Below are 23,513 nucleotides of genomic sequence, written 5' to 3'. Positions count from 1 at the left end.
AAGATACAGCAATGGCCTACTGTACACAACTATATACTGTTGGTTCACCAAAATGCTGCACTGTAATACTATATATACTGCTCACAAAAATGCTGCATAGATATGGAATGGATACTTGCAGTGACACAGAGCTGCAAGATACAGCAATGGCCTACTGTACACAACTATATACTGTTGGGTCAACAAAATGCTGCACTGTAATACTATATATACTGCTCACAAAAATGCTGCACAGATATGGAATGGATGCTTGCAGTGACACAGAGCTGCAAGATACAGCAATGGCCTACTGTACACAACTATATACTGTTGGGTCACTAAAATGCTGCACTGTAATACTATATATACTGCTCACAAAAATGCAGCACAGATATGGAATGGATTCTTGCAGTGACACAGAGCTGCAAGATACAGCAATGGCCTACTGTACACAACTATATACTGTTGGTTCACCAAAATGCTGCACTGTAATACTATATATACTGCTCACAAAAATGCTGCACAGATATGGAATGGATACTTGAAGTGACACAGAGCTGCAAGATACAACAATGTCCTACTGTACACAATTATATACTGCTGGGTCACCAAAATGCTGCACTTTAATACTATATATACTGCTCTCAAAAATGCAGCACAGATATGGAATGGATACTTGCAGTGACACAGAGCTGCAAGATACAGCAATGGCCTACTGTTCACAACTATATACTGTTGGGTCACCAAAATGCTGCACTGTAATACTATATATACTGCTCACAAAAATGCAGCACAGATATGGAATGGATACTTGCAGTGACACAGAGCTGCAAGATACAGCAATGGCCTACTGTTCACAACTATATACTGTTGGGTCACCAAAATGCTGCACTGTAATACTATATATACTGCTCACAAAAATGCTGCACAGATATGGAATGGATACTTGCAGTGACACAGAGCTGCAAGATACAGCAATGGCCTACTGTACACAACTATATACTTTTGGGTCACCAAAATGCTGCACTGTAATACTATATATATACTGCTCACAAAAATGCTGCACAGATATGGAATGGATACTTGCAGTGACACAGAGCTGCAAGATACAGCAATGGCCTACTGTACTGTACTACTATAAGTATAATTATATACTGGTGGTCCCCAGTCCCCACAATAAAGCAAACTGAGCACAGATATTTGCAGCACACTGAGCACAGATATGGAGCGTTTTCAGGCAGAGAACGTAGATATTTTCATCACACTGAGCACAAATTAGAGAGCTTTTCAGGGAGAGAATGCAGCCATGTCCTCTCCGTTCAATCTCCAATGCACGAGTGAAAATGGCGGTGACGCACGGCTCTTTATATAGAATATGAATCTCGCGAGAATCCGACAGCGGTATGATGACGTTCGGGCGCGTTCGGGTTAACCGAACAAGGCGGGAAGGTCCGCGGCTGCCTCGGAACCGTGTAAAATGGGTGCTGTTCGGGGGGGGGGTTCGGATCTCGGAGAACCGAACCCGCTCATCTCTAGACACAAGTGTGCGGCACAAACACCTGCCCCATCTAGGAGTGGCACTGTAGTAGCAGACAGGATGGCAGATTTAAAAAATAGGCTCCAAACAACACATCATGCAAAGAAAAAAAAGAGCTGCAATGAGGTAGCTGTATGACTAAGCTAAGCGACACAAGTGTGCGGCACAAACATCTGGCCCATCTAGGAGTGGCACACAGTGGCTGAATGTCGAAAGGGGCCCGCAATATTTTGGACCACCGACAGCATCTCCTGCATGCCCGTCATTTCTCAAAAAATTCTGCATTACCAAATTAATTGTATGTGCAAAACATGGGACATGCTGGAATTTGCCCAGATGTAATACACGCACAATATGGGTGGCAAAGGAGAGCGTACCCCCAAACCACACATATATACGGCAAAGCCTGTAAAAATAATTTGCATAATAACCCTTTTATTTGGAGTTATTAAAATAATATGCAGCACAGGCGTGCGTACCCCTGCACCACACAGGGCAAAGCCTGTAAAAAAAATGGGATCATTATAACCCTTTTTTTTGGAGCATTATAATAATATGCAGCAGAGGCTAGCATACCCCTACACCACACAGGGCAAACCCTGTAAAAATTATTTGGATAATAATAACCCTTTATTTGGAGCTATTATAATAATATACAGCACAGGCGAGCGTACCCCTACACCACACAGGGCAAACCCTGTAAAAATTATTTGTGTAATAATAACCCTTTTATTTGGAGATATTATAATAATATGCAGCACAGGCGAGCGTACCCCTACATTACACAGGGCAAACCCTGTAAAAATAATTTGGATAATAATAACCCTTTTATTTGGAGCTATTATAATAATATGGAGCACAGGTAAGCGTACCCCGGCAAGTATCGCTGTGTCTGATTTAGGCCTTTAATGTTAACGTTTCCCCAATTGTAGCACATTTCGTATTAGTCACATGCAGAGTATACGGAGGTGATGTCAGCAAGGAAAAGTGTCCACTAAATTTAAAATGTCACAGAACAATGTCTCCAGTATCTAGCGGTGCATGTATTAATGGAAATCCTATTAAATAGATAACAAAAGAGTTTAAGAATAGCTGAATGCCTTCTCCTCAAGATGTCTAATCATTGACTGATACATTGTTATTTGCACAGTTTGCACTTTATTATATTTATTATATTTTTAGGCACGTGTTAGGTCAAAACAACTATTCCATCCATTCTTTAAATCTACAAATGAGAAGGATATCAAGGAGTCTTCAACAAACTAGTCAATTAGAGCATCTGAATGTTAGCAGCACCGCGCATTTCATCTCAGTAACCTCCTGTATGTCCATGGGTAGCCATGAGTGACGTTGCAGGCCCTAGGCCAACATGTAAACTACCCAATCATTTGAACATTAAAAACTTCACAGTGTAGTGATATAGGGCTCTTGGGAAACTAGTTTGGGGAGACTGAAGTGTCAAATGTACTTCTATATCAGGGGCAACTTAAGGGACAGGGCATTTACCTGGGTCGCTGTGACATTGGGTCACCCTGACATTGCTATTTGTTAGAGGTGCTGAATCTGTAAACTGGCAGCCAACAGCCACCAGGCAGTAGGACCCAGTGGCTCGCCATGGAGGCCCGACCTCCAACGTGCACTTTCTGGGCATGTGTGGTTCTTCACCGCACCACTGAAAGGGAAGGAGCAGGAAGAGGAGTACAAGAGGAGCATACAGGCTAATAAGAAGAAGGTATGTTGAAGGGGGCCAGGGAGGGGGTTGTCTCTTAAAGTGACACAGTAGGCTAGAGTAACAGGGGGCTTGAGTGACAATGGGCAGGAGGCTGCAAAAGCCAGAGACTTGAGCGACAGAGGGCAGGATGCTGGAAAGGCAAGATGCTGGAAAGACAGGAGACTGAAGTAACAGGAGGCAGTAGGCTGGAAACACAGGGGCTGAGTGATAGGAGGCAGACGGCTGGAAAGACAGGAGTCTGGAGAGACATGTGGCAGGAGGCTGAAGAGACACAGGGGGAAAGAGATTGGAGAGAAACCGAAGGTACTGTAGGAGGCTGCAAGGGTTAGAGGTGACAGAGGGGCAGAGCTGGATTAAGGCTTTGGGGGGCCCAGGGTACTTAAGACAGGGGGGCCCTAAGGTATAAAATTAAAATCATAACACAAATAAATATATATATATATATATATATATATATATATATGAAATCACGACAGCACTCAAAGCCTATGTATATAAAGCAAAAAATGGTGGTGCAAGGCAGCAAGAAATATAAAACACTCACTTCTCCAGCGATGCAGAAAAAGTAGACAAGCCCCTGAGGAAGACCAGTCGATTGAAACAGCTGTCGGGCTGTGTTTGCTGTATTTGCTGTACTTCACCATGCCGTTTGGTTAAGGAATAAATCCTGCTTTTCTTTCATCTACATGTGAGTGCTGGCTTGTCTACTTTTTCTGCATCGCTGGAGAAGTGAGTGTTTTATTTATATATATATATATATATATATATATTTTTTTTTTTTTATTATTTTTTTTTTTACACATATATGCACAGATATACACATACACACATATATACATACACACATTTTAGTAATGCGTTGCCGTCATTTGGTATCCCGGTGGTCAGCATATTGACTGCGGGATCCTGGCAGTAAAATGGGATGGCAATAGATTAGAGTGGGAATAGACCCTGTGTGTCAGAATTCTGTCGGGTGGCATTGTGACTGGTCGGGTTTCCGGCGTCGGCATGGTGACCACACCATATTATATATATTATATATATATATACATACATATCTTCACACACACACACACACATATATATATATATATATATATATATATAAATATAGATATATATATATATACTGTATATATATATATATATACTTTATACTGTATATGTATGTATGTATGTATATATATATATATATATATATATATATACATAGGCAAAAAAGGCAGGTGGTGGCACTCGGAGACTTTTCAAAGTGTCAATATATTAAAACATCAAATAGTGCAGCTGTCATTTTGGGGCTCGTATGGCACTTTATTACCTTGATAAAGTGCCATGTGAACCCTGAAACGTCAGCTGCACTATTTGATGTCTTAATATATAGACACTTGAAAAGTCTCTGATTGCCACCGCCTGCCTTTTTTGCCTTCATATCCGTCTATATCAAAGGGCACCGGGGCAATTAGATAGATAGATAGATAGATAGAGTATGACATATGATGACCCAGAACTTAAAATTTAAATACAGACAGCCTTACTTTTTTTACTGGGCTGGCAGGCTGTTGTAACACTGCTGTTTCTTGTCCAAGCAGCAAACACAAGCAAGCTCCGCTGGGCGCTGGCTCCAGAGACCAGAGTCCCCACTCAAGCATCCTTCCTCCATATTCCCTTCAGCCTGTGTGCCCAGCCAATGACTGAGCCGCAGGCTGCTTTTTCACACATTATTGGACAGCTGAGCCATTGCTCAGCTGCCCTGTGTGCGCCGTGTACCACCAGCTATGCGGCATCGGTGCTTAGCAGTGTACAACAACGGCTCAGCTGCCCTGCGGTGTCATCAGCTATGCCGCGTCCGGCGCCAGTGCAGTGGGTAGCCGAGAGCACAGCGCCGCAAATCGGATTGGTAAGAAGGATCCGGTCTGTGGTTGGGGCCCTTTTACACAGGGGGGCCCGGGGTACTTACCCCCAGGGCCTCCCCCCCCCCCCTTAATCCAGCTCTGCACAGGGGACATTAGTCTGGCTGAACATTTGTTGTATGATGATGACATTGGTTCTATTCCTACATAGATAGGCATCCTCCAGACCATGTGATCTCCTACATGAATAGTGAATACCAACTGAAGTCACTGTCTGCACAGGGAAGATCAATGTATTCAGAAGCTCCCCATTGCAGAGAAACCACAACATGGGTTAGGTGTAGTTTTATTTTGTACATACAAAAAACAGTATAGATTTAAAAATTCTTAAGGGGGCAATAAAGGGACTTTTTTCATCCGGGGTTATACTTGGTCTAAAACTGGTCCTGCTCTACTTGAAGTAAAGCTCATGTATCTTTCATGAGTAGACCAAATATTGAGATTTCTGAAGTTCATTGTAATATGCAGTTGGCTAAACACCATTACCATAACTGTGGATTTCAGTACATACATTTTGGTGGTCTTTTTTATGACTTTTATTATGACAGATTCCCACCATTAGAAATTCTCACTTCCACGGCTAATTTATCACAGAGATCACAACTACACAAACTTTTTATCTTCTGAAAATACCCACATTTTTATTCCAATATTCCTACATTTTTAAGCATAGGCAACAAATAATTGTGTAGAAATGGAATATAGCCACCACAGTGTGACTGTCTTGGAATTACCTTGTGCTCCCACTTCCTCTCTTGGTGTAGGACTGGATTGTTGTTTGGAAGTGCTTTGTGGTGTTAAACTGAGGACGGCAAAAAATGATGTAGCATTTTGGGAAGAAATAACCTGCTGTGACTCCCATAAGGCTGAGCAGAGCCAGACCTGCATAGACTGGAGTGACATATTCCCCTATGTCAATGAGTTGAGCCGTAAAGAAGGAGATGCAGACAGCAAAATAAATCAACATAGAAAATGTGATGCACTTAGCTTCACTGTAGTTTTTGGGCAGCTCTTTGCCCATGTATGCAAATGTAAAACAGAGAAGACTGAGAAGGGCATTGTAACTATACTGTAAGATATTATAGACTGATCCAAACTGGCTGCACTCCATAAGGACTTCTTCTGAACTCAGCTCTTTGGTGGTAGCTGTAGGAGGGTTAATGATGATCCAGACACAAGAGATAAGGACCTGAACACCAGAAATGATTGCTAGACATATATACTGCCCATTCTGCTTCACCCAGTAATCGTAGGTGGCTGGCAGCTTTGAAGACATCTTAAATATACAGACTATCTGAAAGGAACGTATTGAAATATATGCAAAGCAGATTGTGAGTGCGATACTGTATATAGGAAGCCTTACTATACATTTTATTATATTTGGTTCTCCCAGGTAGGCCAATATGCTGATATAGGCCACAGTCAGTGATATCAGCATAAGGAAACACATTCTTCCACCTGCAGCTTTTACCACAGGGCTTGATAAGTGTACAGTAAAAGTCACCATGACCCCAATGTTTAGCAGCATCCCCAAGATTGTGACCACAAATAAAGGTATGGTCATACTATCCTTCCAAGTCAAAAAGCGTTTGGCTTTATTAAAGCAGGAGGTACTTCCCTCTGTGGACCATTGCTCTGTGCTGCAGTTCTCACAGGTGCCTAAAAGAGAAGAATTTACATTACAGCTGTTCATTTGATTTCCTATACAGTTACTGTTCCGACATATGCCATTATGTAAAGCAGATTATGAACAGTGCAACCAATAAGATTCTAAACGTAAATGTTGTGGTAAGTTACATATTAAAGTAGAGATGAGCGGTTCAGATTCCCAGGAATCCGAACCGTTCCGAACACAGCCCGCCGAGCCGTTCGCGAGCCTGGCTTGCAAAGTTCCCTCCAGGCTCGGAATCGCGGAAGAGGCTGAACGTCATTATCCCGCATCAGATTCTCGCAAGACTTTGAGTCTATAAAGCAGGGGTGGGGAACCTTTTTTCTACCGAGGGCCATTTGGATATTTAGAAAATCCTTCGGGGGCCATACAAAAATTCTCAACTTAAAAAATGACCCTGCCCCCCAGCAGGTCTGCCCCTTAGAGGTACTGTGTGTGCGCGACGGAGGCGCGCACGCGCCCAAAAAATGGGTGTGGCCAGTTAAAATGGGACGTTATACACATATGCCCCCAATAGTGCGGTGCCAGATCCACAATTGCCCCCACAGTGCCAGGTATACAAATGCCCCTCACAGTGCCAGGTATACAAATGCCCCTCACAGTGCCAGGTATACAAATGCCCCTCACAGTGCCAGGTATACAGATGTCCCCACAGTGCCTGGTATACAGATGCCCCCACAGTGCCAGGTATACAAATGCCCCTCACAGTGCCAGGTATACAGATGTCCCCACAATGCCAGGTATACAGATGCCCCCACAGTGCCAGGTATACAGATGTCCCCACAGTGCCAGGTATACAGATGCCCCCACAGTGCCAGGTATACAAATGCCCCTCACAGTGCCAGTTATACAGATGCCCCCACAGTGCCAGGTATACAAATGCCCCTCACAGTGCCAGGTATACAAATGACCCTCACAGTGCCAGGTATACAAATGCCCCTCACAGTGCCAGGTATACAGATGCCCCCACAGTGCCAGGTATACAGATGCCCCCACAGTGCCAGGTATACAGATGCCCCCCACAGTGCCAGGTATACAGATGCCTCCACAGTGCCAGGTATACAGATGCCCTCCCCCCTTCCCTCTCCCCTCCGTGCTGCTTACCGTGGGACACGGAGGAGAGCGCGGCTGTCGGGTGGGAGCGGCGGCGTGTAGTACTTCAAAACAGCCGCCGGTTCGAGAGCCAATCAGAGCTCGCGGACCGGCAGCCGCGGCTCCTGATTGGCTGCCGGTCCGCGAGCTCTGATTGGCTCACGGACCGGCGGCTGGATTGCAGTACTACACGCCACCGCTCCCACTCGACAGCCGCGCTCTCCTCCCTGTCTCCCTGTTCTGACAGCTGAGACACGATGCCGCTGGACTGAGCGGCAGCGTGTCTCACTGACACAAGCTGGTGGGCCGGACCAAACGGCTTCGTGGGCCGTATACGGGCCGCGGGCCGGAGGTTCCCCACCCCTGCTATAAAGGCTTGGTGTCCCGCGGCTCGGTGCCATTTCCCTACATGCTTCTACGCTGCAGGGAGCTCTGCTGTTGTGTGCTGTCAGTCTTTGTCCTTTTAAGGCAGGCTGTCAGAGTGTCCATCAGGGGCTGTGCTGTGGGCCTGTAATTCAGAGTGTCCATCAGGGGCTGTGCTGTGGGCCTGTCATTCAGAGTGTCCATCAGGGGCTGTGCTGTGGGGCTGTCAGAGTGTCCATCAGGGGCTGTCTGTGGGGCTGTGTCAGTCAGTGGTATAACGGCCCGGGCTGTGTCAGTCAGTGGTACAACGTAACGGCCCGGGGCTGTGTCAGTCAGTGGTATAAAGGCCCGGGGCTGTGTCAGTCAGTGGTATAACGTAACGGCCCGGGGCTGTGTCAGTCAGTGGTATAAAGGCCCGGGGCTGTGTCAGTCAGTGTAGTAGTGTACATAAGAGGCTGTCAGTTAGTAGTGTACATCTAAGGTGCTGTCAGTCATTATGTTCAGCACATCTAGTGGGTTTTTTGGTGCTGTCACTGTCTATGAAAGGGGCTGTGGTGCTGTCACTGTGCCCAGTGACCAGTCCCCTAAGTCCATCACAGTTGTACTGCAGTGACTACGCAGGCCCCACCCTCTGTGTTCACAGTGCGTGCGTGAAAGAGGTCTGACTCCATGCAGTGTGGGACGAGCTGCGTCCCCCCCCCAAAAAAAAAAAATTGTCTGTTGTGTGCACTGCACCCCAGTACACCAGAGTTGTATAGTACCGTGTGTGAAAGCGGTCTGCCTCCACGCAGTGTGGGACAAGCTGCGTCGCCAAAAAATTTAGAAACATTCTTTGCTTTTTACACTTGATTTGTGAATTGTGATCTGTGAATTGAAAAATGGATAACATTCAGTTTACAGAACCAAATACTAGCGCTCCAGCTGCTGCCACCAGTCATGATGCCAATTTAATGTCATCTAGTATTAACCCTGATGCTCAAGGGCATAGAGCGTTTACACAGCTGATAAAGAAAAAAAGACCTCAAGCAGTAAGAAAAAGAAAGTTGGTTTCTGCAGAAAAACTTAAATTTGCCAAAATGCCATTCATATCACGAAGTGGCAAGGAAAGACTCAAGGCTTGGCCTATATTTATGACTGGTGATTCTGCAACTGTTAGTGAGGCATCTTCTGCCTCTCATGACTAAGAAAGACCTTGTCACTCATACTTTAGAGGTGTAAAAAAACTGAAAACCACTAAGGCAGCAAAACAAACTGTGCGTTCAGAAACTGAAATTACACAAATCCCTGAGTCCAAGTGCGTTCTCAAGTCCTATGTGTGAGCCTAACCTCTCAGAGAAGCTGCCTTCCTCCGTTACTGCTCCCTCTGTATGTGTGGAGATGAGCAGCATAAGTATTGCTGGTGACCTAGGTATTGAAGATGCCACAGTGGAGTTACAAAAGGATGAGGGGGATGATGGCACTAATGAGGATGTTGAGGATGAGAATGAGGATGCTGTGTGTATAAGTCAGGCACAAGTGGAAGAATCTGTTGGCCATGATCAGACAGCCATTGTCATGCCTGGGCATAGGAACAACAAATCCATCTATGATGTGTGGAATTATTTTCACACAAATCCTGACAACATTTGCTAAGCCATCTGTAGCCTTTGTGGAAACAAAATAAGTAGAGGTAGGGACGATAAGCATTTAGGAACCTGCACCCTATTACATCATCTGCAGCGGGCTCATGGCAGGTGTAGGGTGTCAGAAACTGGTGCTAAAAAATAACAACAAGCAGTCCGGCAGCAAATGTCTCCCTTCTCTCCACTAGAACCCAGCACCTACGATCTCCACCACCAACAAATCCTGAACCTCAATATCCTCAGTAATGACCGGAGATGGTCCTGAAACCAATTTGTTAAATACTAGGTGAATCCTTGCCTTTCCAGGATTCCACAGAAGAATCCTTGTGCACAAGGCCTGCTGATGCTGGTTCTGCTGCTGCTGCTGCTAGGGGTAGTTCATCATCCCAGAAGTGGACCAAGAAAATTGCTAGTACTAGTAGTATTACCCAAAAACAATTGACTGTTCTTGCCAAGCATTTTTGGAGAAACAAGTATGTCAGTTCTCACCCAGTCGCACAGCGGATCACTGACGCCATGACTGCTTGAATAGTATTAGATCTGCATCCAATATCTGCCATCAATTCAGTGGGTTTTACGCAGTTAATTGAGGCCGCGTGTCCCCAGTACCAAATTCCATCTCGGTTCCATTTTACCAGAAAAGCCATACTTTGGATAAACCAGGACGTTAAGAAAAACCTCATTCATGGCCTAAAAAATGCCATTGTAGCCAGTGTCCACTTAACCACATATATGTGGACAAGCGAGAGTGGGCAAACTAAAGATTGTATGACTGTGACAGCCTACTGGGTGGTTGAATCACCTTTAGCAGCAGCAACACTATCTAGGAAACATTGCCATCTCATTCAGAGGCAGGCTACTCTGTGTATCACCGGCTTTACGAAGAGGCACACCTCTGACAACCTCTTAGAAAAACTAAGGGATGTGATACCGACATGGCGTACACCACTTAGACTCTTCTCAGGATTTGTAAATTCGGATAATGAAACAAATATCATGAAAGCATTACAGCTGGGTAAATTCCAACACATTCCCTGTTTTGCTCACACAAGCTACTTGGTGGTTCAGAGTTTTTTTTTTTAAATGGCAGGGGCATGCAAGAGATGCTGTCGGTGGCCAGAAAGATTTCGGGGCATTTTCGGTATTCCAAAACAGGATGCAGCACCTGCAAGAAGAGTTTAATCTGCCCTTCCATCCTCTGAAGCAAGAGGTGGTGACAAGGTGGAACTCCACTCTTTATATGCTTCAGCGGATGGAGGAACAGCAGAAAGCCATTCATACAGTAGCTATACAACAAGCCATGACTTTGGGAGAGGATGGGGGTGGTATGTACCCAGTACTGTGGAAATTACTTTCTGTCTTGTGCAAGGTGCTCAAACCCTTCAAAGTAGCCATCTGTGAAGTGAGTTCTGACACAGCTAGCTTGAGCCAGATGGTTCCTCTAATTAGGCTTTTAGAAAAACAACTGGAGAAATTGAAGGAGGAGCTAAAACAAGGTGAATCCACAAAATATGCCATACTTGTAGATCAAGTCCTTTTTTCGCTCCGCCTGGATCCAAGGGTTACCAATATCTTGAAATCAGATCACTACATTTTGGTAACCGTGCTGGATCCTAGGTTCAAGTCGTATGCTGTGTCTTTCTTTCCAACTGACACAGATCTTAAGAGATGTAAAGAGCTCCTGGTGAGCAAGTTGGCAGCTCAAGTGACACCTCCTCCTTCAATTTCTTCCAAAATAGCCAGGAAAAAACTAAATTTTCCCAAAAGACCTAGTGGGGAGCAGGACAGTCCAAACAACATTTTGACAACTGGTCAGGTCTAGATGAATTTCCCAGTATTAGTGACACCTCTATCGTAACGGGTGTAGTACTGGTGACCGGCGGTCACCTTACCGACACCGGGATCCCGGCAGCATACCGACGCCGGGATCCCGGCGGGGAGGGGCGAGTGCAGCAAGCCCCTTGCGGGCTCGGTGGCGACCTGCGGTCGCCACGGGTTCTATTCCACCTCTATGGGTGTCGTGGACACCCACGAGTGGAAATAGTCCCTGTTGGTCGGCATGCCGACCATCGGGATAGTGAGCCGTCGGGCTCACGGAGGAGGTCATGTGACTGTCGGTCAGCTGACCGGCGGTCACATGAATACCACCCATCGTAACTCCATATGTTACAGTCACCATCCAAAGACTGATGGAGGATTACTTTCACGAAACTGTAAAAGTAGGCATGTCAAAGAGTCCCTTCATGTACTGGAATGAAAAAAAGTCAATATTAATGTGTCTGATGAGGAATTGTTGCTGAAGCAAATTGAAAGTGCAGCAGGAGTAGGAGACATAGTAGTGATGGGAGTGATGTGTACATCTCAGTACTGTGTTGTATGGCTGAAGTAGGGCTGGTGTATCAGTCCAGGGGTGCTCTGTCTGCTGTATCAGTCCAGGGGTGCGCTGTCCATCCATCCAGGTGGCTCTACTCCAGTGTTTATTCAATTAACCCAATATCAGTGAGATCCGTGCATGCTTGCCTGTAAAGTGTTTAAATAGTTAAAAAAGAAGAAAAAGTGCAGGTCCCCTCCAGAAGCATAACCAGCCTTGGGCTCTTTGAACCAGAACTGGTTGCTAAAATACAGGGCAAAAAATGTGTAGGCATTCCCAGTATTTTAACAACCACCGCCGGGCTCTTGGACCAGTCCTGGTTCCAAAAATATGGGGGGGGGGGGGGAGACGTATGGGTCCTCTGTATTTTTGGAACCAGCACCAGGCTCCACTAGCCAGGTAGGTAATGCCGCAGCCAGGGGACACTTTAAATACAGGTTGCTGCGGCCGCATCATCTCCCCCCACAACTAGTCAACCCTGGCCAGGGTTCACCGGGGGGCACTGGGGACCCCCCCAATAAAGGGGTCCCTCCTGTAGGCACCCAAGGGCCAGAGCTGAAGCCCAGGGCTATGGCCGCCACCACTGGGCTGTGGGTGGCGGCTTTATAGCTTTTGTGTAAAAAACAGAAGTTAATATTGTCTTTTGTTGTAGAAATACAAGTCCTAGCAAGCCTCTCCCGCATGCTGGTACTTGGAAAACCCAGGGACGTGCAGTCAGGGGAGGCATCACCCTGTCAATACTCCAGAGTTTTAACTATAAAAATGATTAGAATAATACAAAGAAGATATCTATAACAAACATCTTCTTTGTACTAACGTAATAATTTATATAGTTAAAACTGTCCAGTTTCACAGATCTCTCTGGAACTGCAGGGAGAAACGAGACGTGAGGCAGCAACAGCTCTGCCTCACATCTCATGGTTGGGGACTGCTGCAGCGCTGCATGTAGAGAGAGGCGGGGCTACACAGAGACCAAGAGAGAGCACTGCCAGCGAAAGATGGGGGTAGGTACCCGGCAAATGTGAGGCAATGCGTGGGCTTAGATCTCTCTCTCATTACATTGATGGGAATGTATGTACTGCTCTGTGCATATGTGCATTGTTATCATTCTGTGTGTAATTTTTATATGAGTACAGTGCCTTTTTTCTCCTTTATCTATATCTATTTATATAAAGGTAAGCTGGGGGGGTGATGGGTGACTTTAGGTTACCCTACAGGTGGAGGGTTATGGTTACATTGCGAGGAGGGAGGGATAGGGTTAGGCACCCCTGGGAAGGTTAGGGTTAGACTGCGGGGAGGGAGGGTTTGGGTTAGGCTGCGGGGGAGGGAGGGTTAGAGTTACGTTGCAGGGGAGGGAAGGTTAGGGATATGCCGCGAGGGTGGGTTAGGGTTAGGCCGTGGGGGAGTAAAGGTTAGGGTTAGGCTGCGGGGAGGGTTACGCACCACCAGGGAGGGTTTGGGATTAGGCTGCAGGGGGTAAGTGGAGGGGGGTAAGTTTAGGCTGCGGGAAAGGTGTATTAGGGTTAGGGTGTTTTGGGATCAGTGTTAGCTTTTAAAATTAGCAGGTGTCAGTAGTTTAAACATTAGGATAATGCTGTCTGTATTTTGCATCCTGACCGCCGGGATCCCAATATCAACATGTGTATATATATATATATATATACATGTCCCGCCCTTACGTAGAGGGGGCGACCGGGGTAAATTACTCCTTAGGAAAGAATCTTTTTGGATCAATAAACTAGATGTAATAGCGCCAAGGGGCCTAAATAAAATGCTCCCGTTATCTTGCTTTAATTAATTATTAAGGTATTGTTTATTTTAATATGAGAGCCCTATAAATGGATCCTTATTAAGTCATCTTCTAAATGCAGCAGCTATATTGTGGTATATATATTGCATTATGATTATGTTCTGCTCTATGGCTGTATTATAAGTTTGAGCAATCGCCTTAACCTTTTATGTCAAGTGATTAACTAACATTGTATCTTTTTATATCAGCCTAGTGCAAACTGACACTTAGGACTAAGGCGTTTGATACTTTTCAAGGAACAACTTGTTGAAAGTCTGTTTATAATATATTTTTTCCAGTGTATTGTCACAATGGTGTATGTTGCTATGACAACAAACGCACGGAGGTGCGATGACGTCATAGGGGGGCGCCCGACTCCGGAAGCTGCGTGCGGCGCCGGCGAGCGGGTCCCTCACGTGTATGGTGGCGGGTACTTAGGTAAGTCACTTCTGATTGTTTTATTATGTATCCTGACGAAAAACCATTAAAGGTTTGAAACGTTGATATTCATCTAAATGACGCTGTGATCATGTCCTGTGTGCCGCTGTTGAGATTTCGTATATATATAACCTCACCCCTGGTACCTGTAGTTCCACAACAAAATAAATGTTCAAATAAAGACAATACACACACACCGTGACAGTATAACTTTAATAAATCACACTTGCACACTCACATACATACACACTTACCTACTGTACATCCCACGTCGCCATTCACATCCCCTTCTCCAGTAGAATCCATAGTGTACCTGTAAAAAAAAAATATATATATATATATATATATATATATATATATATATATATACCCACACACCAGTGGCGTGCGGTGAGGTCAGTGGCTGGTGAGGCACTACAGCCATAATGTCCGGCGAATCCTGCCAATGACCCCTACCGCAGCCAAGCCAGTGCCCGCTACTGCCTCTGAGCCGATGCCGCTGCCACCGCCAATGGTTTACAAATTCGCCTACCATCAACTGACCCAGCCCTCCGCCACTAATTTGCATCTCATTCCAATGCCGCCAATGCCCGCTGCCTGCCTGCTCATCATACTTGTGATATATTGTACATTTTTATAGAAAAATAAAATAAAATTAGTGTTTGGGATTGGGAAGGGAGTGGGAGGAAGACATGAATGCTATTTTGTTGTACAGGGCTTCCATTAACTTAATGGAGAAGGGTCTGAATGGGTAAAAAAAAAAAAAAAAAAAAGAGCGAGGTCCCCCCTCCTAAGTATAACCAGCCTCGGGCTCTTTCATCCAGTCCTGGTTGTTTAAATACTGGGGAAAAAATTGGACAGGGGTTCCCTGTATTTAGACAACCAGCACCAGGCTCTTAGTCCGGTCCTGGTTTAAAAAATACGCGGGACAAAAGATGTAGGGGTACCCCGTATTTTTAAAAACCAGCACCGGGCTCCACTAGCCAGGGACATAATGCCACAGCCGGGGGACACATTTATGTAGGTCCCTGCAGCCGTGGCATTACCCCCGCAACTAGTCACCCTGGACGGGGTTCCCTGGAGGAGTGGGGACCCCTTAAAACAAGGGGTCCCCCCCTCCAGGTGCCCAAGGGCCAGGGGTGAAGCCCGAGGCTGTCCCCAGCACCCCTGGGCAGTGGGTGCCGGGCTGATAGCCATAAGTGTGTAAAAAAAAGAATACTGTTTTTTGTTGTGAAACTACAAGGCCCAGCAAGCCTCCCCCGCTTGCTGGTACTTGGAGAACCTCAAGTACCAGCATGCGTGAAAATAACGGGCCCACTGGAACCTGTAGTTCTACAACAAAAAAATAAAAACACAACACACACCGTGAAAGTAAAAATTTATTTAAACACACTTACACACTCACACATACTTACCTACATCCCATGCCGGTCACATCCACTTGTCCATGTAGAATCCAATAGGGGTACCTGCAAAACATAGGATTTTAATTACCTTCCGGTAAATCCTTTTCTCGTAGTCCGTAGAGGATGCTGGGGTCCATTTTAGTGCCATGTGGTATAGACGGTTCCACAGGAGCCTTTGGCACTTTAAGACTTTTCAACAGTGTGAACTGGCTCCTACCTCTATGCCCTCCTCCAGACCTCGGTATAGGAACTGTGCCCGAGGAGACGGACAACTTCAAGAGAAGAATTTACATTAAACTAGTGGCGAGATTCACACCAGCTCACACCTTACAAAACATACCGCCTAACATGGCCTTCAACATAACCCATGCCAAAGTGCATGCATATCGCAACAGCAAAAGCTGTGAACATCTTAACACATGAGACCCTGTGTAAAAGACAAAACGTAATTCTGCAGGAAAAATGAGCACCGGGCGGGCGCCCAGCATCCTCTACAAACTACGAGAAAAGGATTTATCGGTAGGTAATTAAAATCCTATTTTCTCTTACATCCTAGAGGATGCTGGGTCCATTTTAGTACCATGGGGATGTACCAAAGCTCCCAGTACAGGCGGGAAAGTGCTAATGTTCCTGCAGAACTGACTGACCAAACTGAAGGTCGTCAGCAGCCAAGGTGTCAAACCTGTGAAACTTAGCAAGTAGCTGCTCGGCAAATTTGCAACGCCGAGACACCCCGGGCAGACGTCCACCAAGAACCCACTTTCCTTGTAGAGTGGGCCTTTACCGAACTAGATTAATGGCAATCCTGCCGTGGAATAAGCGTGCTGAATGGTACCTCTGATCCAGCGCGCAATAGTCTGCTTAGAAGCAGGACCCCCAATCTTGTTGGGGTCATAGAGGACAAACAAAGATTCTGTTTTCCTTATCCGAGCCGTTCTTGCAACATAAGTCCTCAACGCTCTGACGACATCCAAGGACTTTGAAACGGCTGAGGTGTCAGAAGCCACTGGCACCACCACAGGTTGGTTAATATGGAAAGAAGACACAACCTTTGGAAGAAAATGCTGACGCATCCGCAGTTCAGATCTATCTTAATGAAAAATCAAATAAGGACTCTTGTGTGACAGAGCCTCTAATTCAGACACTCATCTGCCTGAGGCCAAGGCCACCAGCATGACGACTTTCCAAGTGAGAAACTTCAACTCCACCTCTTGCAGAGGCTCAAACCAGTCCGATTTAAGGAACTGCAACACCACATTAAGATCCCATGGCGCCGCAGGAGGCACAAAGGGAGGTTCGATGCGCAGAACCCCCCTCACGAACGTTGGACCTCAGGAAGGGAAGCCAACTGTTTCTGAAAGAAAATGGACAAGGCCGAAAATTTGGACCCTGATAGACCCTAATCTCAAGCCAGCATCCACACCCGCCTGTAGAAACAGGAGAAGACGTCCTAATTGAAACTCCACTACAGGAGACTTCTTGGATTCACACCAAGATACATATTTTCTCCAAATACGATGGTAGTGTTTAGACGTTACCTCCTTCCTGGCCAGAATAAGAGTGGGAATTACTTCATTGGGAATACCCTTATGGGCTAGGATCTGGCGCTCAACAGCCATGCCGTCAAACGTAGCTGCGGTAAGTCTTGATGAACCATCGGCCCCTGCTGAAGCAGGTCCTCGCGAAGAGGTAGAGGCCGAAGATCCTCCAGTAGTAACTCCTGAAGATCTGGATACCAAGCCCTCCTTGGCCAGTCCGGAGCAATGAGAATTGCTCGAACCCTTGTTCTTCTGATGATCTTGAGAACTTTTGGTATTAGTGGAAGTGGAGGGAACAGATACACCGACTGAGACACCCACTGGGTCACCAGTGCATCTACTGCTATTGCTAGTGGGTCTCTCGAACTGGAACAATATTTCTGAAGCTTCTTGTTGAGACGTGATGCCATCATATCTACTTGAGGAATGCCCCAACAACCTGCTACCTCTGCAAAGACTTCTGGGTGGAGGCCCCATTCTCCTGGATGGAGATCGTGTCTGCTGAGGAAGTCTGCTTCCCAGTTGTCCACTCCCGGAATGAAAATTACGGACAGAGCTTTTGCATGTCTTTCTGCCCAGAGGAGAATTTTTTTTTGTCACCTCTGCCATTGCCGCTCTGCTTTTTGTTCCGCCCTGACAGGTTACGTAAGCGTCTGCCGTTACATTGTCTGACTGGATCTGTATGGGACGACCTTGAAGAAGGTGTGCCGCTTGATGAAGGCTGTTGTACACAGCTCTCAATTCCAGAATGTTTATGTGAAGGAGTACTTCTTGACTTGACCATCTTCCTTGGAAGCTTTCCCCTTGCGTGACTGCTCCCCAACCTCGGAGGCTTGCATCTGTGGTTACCAGGATCCAAGTCTGAATCCCGAACCTGCGTCCCTCCAGGAGGTGAGAACTTTGAAGCCACCACAAGAGTGAAATTCTGGCTTTTGTTGACAGGATTATCCTCCGGCGCATGTGTAGGTACGATCCTGACCACTTGTCCAGTAGGTCCCATTGGAACACCCTGGCGTGGAATCGGCCAAATTGTAGAGCCTCGTAGGCCGCTACCATCTTCCCCAGCAGGCGGATGCACTGATGAATCGATATGCGTGCTGGTTTCAAAACTTGTTTGACCATCTTCTGGATCTCCAGAGCCTTTTCCACCGGTAGAAATACTTTCTGTGCTTCCGTGTCCAATATCATTCCCAGAAATGAAAACCTCATTGTGGGTTCCAATTGTGATTTTGGAAGGTTTATGATCCAACCGTGCTGTTGAAGCACCGTCAGGGAAGAATGAAGACTTGGAAAGCAAGGCTGAGGAGGACTGAAGAATGAAAACTTGCAGATTGAAGAATTTTTACTTGGTAGACGAGGCTGAAGGACACCGAAGAATAAAGACTTGCGGACTGAAGAATGTATACCTGGCAGACGAGGCTGAAAGACACTGAAGAGTAAAGACTTGTGGACTAAAGAATGTATACTTGGACGACAAGGCTGGAGAACACTGAGGAATGAGTGCTGGAGCTGAAGAACACTGCGGATGTCCGAGAGGCCGCTCAACAGTCACAGGGCACCCATGGAGGCCGCCGAGAGGACGGACAGCTATAGCCATGGAACCGAGAAGCCGCCGGCGAAGGGTGGTGGGAGGTGGCGAGAATGCTACAAAGCAGGGAATTTCCTGAGGGAGCTCAGAGCTAAAGCCTCTGCACAGGGCCTCTGCACAGCACCATAAAGCATGGGCAGCAGGTAAGAGTGGGCTGACCCTTTTGTAAGATGATGCTGCCCCCCATTGGACTGAGCGTTCCACAGAGCCCAGCCATTGGTCACAGGAAACCTTGATCTCTCAGATAGTGGCTTCAAGTGCTGCAGACACATGGGAGCACACCCTTTTACCCACTAGGTCCCACATCTCCTGTTCCCCAGAAGCCACACCATCACCGCCGCCAGCCCCGCTGCGTCCCTCCACAGCCGTGCGGCACTGGCAGCAGCCGGATGGCCAAGCCTCGGACCCCTGCTCATGACAATTCACTACACATGTGGCAAGGAAAGGCCTTTGTTTTATGATGGGAGGCTCTGGGTCTCATAATGATGATGTAAGTCCTTCTCCCTGTAGAATAGTTAAAAAAAATAAACTTGTTAAGGCACAGTAGCCAACTCTGTGCTCAGAAATACCACCAATGCCTGAGGAGAGTCCAAATGTGTTCCCGGGTGTCATGTGTGAGCCTGACTTTTCCTTCCACCATTTGCGCACCCTCTACAAGTGTTGGGAGGAGCAGCACAAGTCGACAAGCTGACATTGAAATTGAGGCTGTCACTGTAGAAGTACACAAGGATATTTGTCACCCTCAATTTCCTCAGTCATGATCGGAAGTAGTTCTGCATCCAATTTCATAAGCATGACTGACTCCACTATCCGGGAATCCTCCGAAAGATCCTTGAGTACTACACATACTGCTGCTGTTACTGCTGCTGTGAGGTGCTCTTCATCCCAGAACGGGACCGGGAAGACTACTTGTAGTAGTAGTTTAACAAACCAATTGACTGTCAAACAATCCTTTGCAAGGAGGAGCCAGTATGACAGCAGTCACCCAGTTGCACAGTGGATAACTGATGCTATAACAAATATGCTGGTATTTGAGGTGCGTCCCGTATCTGTCATTAGTGCAGTGGGATTTAGACAACTGATTGGAGGTACTGTGTCCCCAGTACCAAATCCTATCTAGATTTCACTTCACTAGAAAAGCAAGGACATAAAAATATGTTATTAGGGTTCTCAGAAATGCCATTGTACCCACTGTCCACTTAACCACAGATATGTGGACAAGCGGAAAAGAACAAACTAAAGACTACATGACTGTGACAGCCCACTGGGTAAATACATTGCCTTCAGCAGCACCAACAGCAGCAGCGGCAGCATCTCACAAATGCCAGCTCATTCAGAGGTAGGCTATTCTGTGTTTTACCAGTTTCATTAAGAGGCATACAGCTGACAACCTCTTGGGGAAACTCACTTACCGCACTTGGACTCTCCTCGGGATTTGTGATATCTGAAAATGCCACCAATATTGTGAGAGCATTACATCTGGGTAAATTCCAATACTTCCCATGTTTTACTCACACAATCAACTTGGTGGTGCAAATGTATTTATTTTTTTAAATGACAGGGGTGTGCAGTGGATGCTGCCCGTGGCCCCGGAAAATTTCGGGACATTTTCGCAATTCTGCAAGTGCATGTAGAAAATTGCAGCACTTGCAAGAACTGTTGAATTTGCCCTGCCATCAGCCAAAGCAAGGAGGTAGCAACGAGGTGGAATTCAACCCTCTATATGCTACAACAGATGGAGAAGCAGCAAAAAGCCATCCAAAGCAACACATAGACCTATACCATAGGAAAAGGAGCAGGAATGCACCTTAGTCAAGCTCAGTGGAGAATAATTTCCGTGCTGTGCAAGGTTCTCAAACCCTTCAAAGTTGTCACATGTGAAGTTAGTTCAGACACTGCCATGTCATTCCTTTTATTAGACTCTTAGAAAAAAAGATGGACAAATTGAAGGAGGAGCTGAAAAGGAAGCAATTCCACGAAGCATATAGGACTTGTAGATCAAGCCCTTCATTGGTTTCGCCAGGATTCAAGGGTCATCAGTCTCTTGAAATCAGATCACTATATTTTGGCGACCATACTTGATCCTAGGTTTAAGTCCAATGTTGTATCTTTCTTTCCGATGGACCCAAATCTGAGGAGATGCAAAGAGCTGTTTGTGAGAAAATTGCCAGCTCAAGTGGCATGTAACACAGAACGTATCCTCTTTAAGTTTCTCCAGCAAACTGCAGCTGCCAGAAAAAAAAAAAATTCCTAAGAGGCCCACTGGTGATGATGCACATCAGTCAGGAACAACTTTTGACATCTGGCCTGGACTGAAGGAGCTGCCTACACTTAGTGACATGTCTACCGTGACTGCATATGATACGGTCAGCATGCAAAGAATGGTTGATGATTAGTTCAGTGATAGCACTGATGGGTATGAGGAATCGGATGCTGATGACATCTTGCCTATATAGAGCCAGTTTGTGCACTGCCCATTACCACTTTGCCAGCTTGTTTTGTGGGGGCCCAAACAAACCAATAATTTCAGCCACAAGTGACAGTCCCTGTCACCGAAATTATTGGTTTGTTAAACTTTGCATGTCCTATTTAATATATACAACATGAGGGTGGATGGGACAAGGACAATTCCATCTTGCACCTGTTTTCTTTATGTTATGTGCTGTTTGAAGCATTGCTGACTGGATTTTTTTTTGCATAGTTTATTAATCTGCCTTCCTGTCTGCCACTGCCACTCTAACATGTGCCATGTTGGAAGTTTAAGTGCCACATGTTTGTGACCCCCACTGCCTTCATCTAGCTTAGTCATCCAGCTACCTCGGTGCAAACTTTAGGCCTAAAGTGGATGAAAACAATATTGTGAGCTGTGAGGTGGTCAAAATTTACCGCAAATGAGTGGAAATGAATGTTGATGTTAATAATACTGTAGAAACAAAACAGGCCAACATTCTGTAATATTAGCTGTTTTTATGATTAAAAAGAAAAACAAAAACAAAAAGCCACAAGGGCGGTTTTGGCAAAACCAATACAGATCCAAAACAACACACTGTCCACTTAACGACGGATATGTGGACAAGCGGAACAGGGCAAACTAAAGACTGCATGACTGTGACAGCCCACTTGGTAGATGCATTGCTTTCAGGAGCACCAACTGCAGCACCAGCATCTCACAAATGCCAGCTCATTCAGAGGCGGCAGGGAAATGGGGTGGTGGCTTCCGAACAGGGGGGCATGGCATTGGTGTGACTGGGGTGGCTACGTGACATCACATGCAGCCGCTCTGATCAAAAAGATGGTGGCAGGCCTCCTGCCATCGCATCCAGACTGCGTCGGCAGGAGCCATGCTGAATTTCAGTGATCATGCTGAAGTTGCAGTGCGATCACAATTTCAGCGCCATCACAGTGGGTGGGGGCGCTGGGCTGCATACTGGGGGCCTTGCCCTGCAATGGGCGGCCCCCAGTGTTAGGATCCTGGACTATTTCATGCTTGTACAAGTGTTCTATGGAACTTACCACCTGACCACCTCTCAGTCCAGCAAAGTGCCTCTCAGTCCAGCAAAGTGCCATGCAGTTCTCAACTTTCAGCTATAGCATGTGTTGTTTTGCTCACTTCTGATTAAACCACCTGTGTGGGAATTCCTTTGTGTGAGTAGCTGGCAAGATCCTATGTACAGCATTTAGGTTTCTCTGTGCATTGTATCCAGCAGCCATGTTACCTGGCCAGCTGACCGGACTGTGTACCATTAGGAGTGCTAGTATCCTCAGCTGGCTCCTTCCTCCAGTGGCATACTACCTAATGGTATAAAGCAGGTCTCCTGGGAACAGGAAGGGGCCTGTAAAACATATTTCTCCAGGGCATGCACGTGCTTTCCCAGAGCATTCCTACATGTGTATTACTTTTTGTTTCTTCAAGTATTGAGTGCTATCGATTATATTGAGTTATTCTTCTAGTTCCTTCTGTGTCTGCAGTATCTTCAATCTCCATTCAGTCATTGGAGTACTTCTATTTAATTTACCTTCAAGATCTTCTCAGCGAGTTAGCTTCATCAAAGACTCTCTCATTATCAGTCTACCACTAGTTATATCTTTGTAGGGTTCCTCAGCTATTTCTGGGTACCTGTCCAGGGTACCTGCCTGTAAAAAGCAGTGAAACCCTAATCTCCAAAGGAGGGGGGGTCAGTGATGAAAACCTTCTGGTGGGTTAGACTCTGCCCCTCTGGGCAGGTCTTGCCAACACTTGGTTCTAGCGGTATATGAGGAAGTCCTATATTCATCCTCCTTGTTTATTGTGGCATTCTGATCCAGTAACCTCATCTCAGGAATCACCAGCTGAGTACACAGGGACCCAGGATGTGACATCCAGCATGCAAGCAAAAGGATTGTAAATTCTGCTGTTTAGCAGAATTTACAATCCTTACTGAATAGTATCCCTAGTTCATTTTCTGAACCATAGTTACTATTATGCCCCATAGTAGTGTC

The 23,513-nt window shown here is 46.1% G+C and overlaps 1 protein-coding gene across 1 annotated transcript in view; it reads right to left on the bottom strand.

The window, feature by feature from the left end:
- Positions 1-5,742: 5,742 nt before the first annotated feature.
- Positions 5,743-23,513, bottom strand: part of LOC134966335 (taste receptor type 1 member 2-like) — a 65,340-nt gene continuing 47,569 nt past the window's right edge. Inside the window, exon 5 of the mRNA XM_063943005.1 lies at positions 5,743-6,817. Coding sequence (XP_063799075.1) covers positions 5,889-6,817 — 929 coding nt within the window. The 3' untranslated portion in view covers positions 5,743-5,888. The remainder of the gene's footprint in view (positions 6,818-23,513) is intronic.

The sequence above is a fragment of the Pseudophryne corroboree genome, chromosome 10 (assembly GCF_028390025.1).
Source record: "Pseudophryne corroboree isolate aPseCor3 chromosome 10, aPseCor3.hap2, whole genome shotgun sequence".
Classification (NCBI taxonomy): Eukaryota; Metazoa; Chordata; class Amphibia; order Anura; family Myobatrachidae; genus Pseudophryne; species Pseudophryne corroboree.
This window is presented reverse-complemented; position numbering and strand designations above follow the sequence as displayed.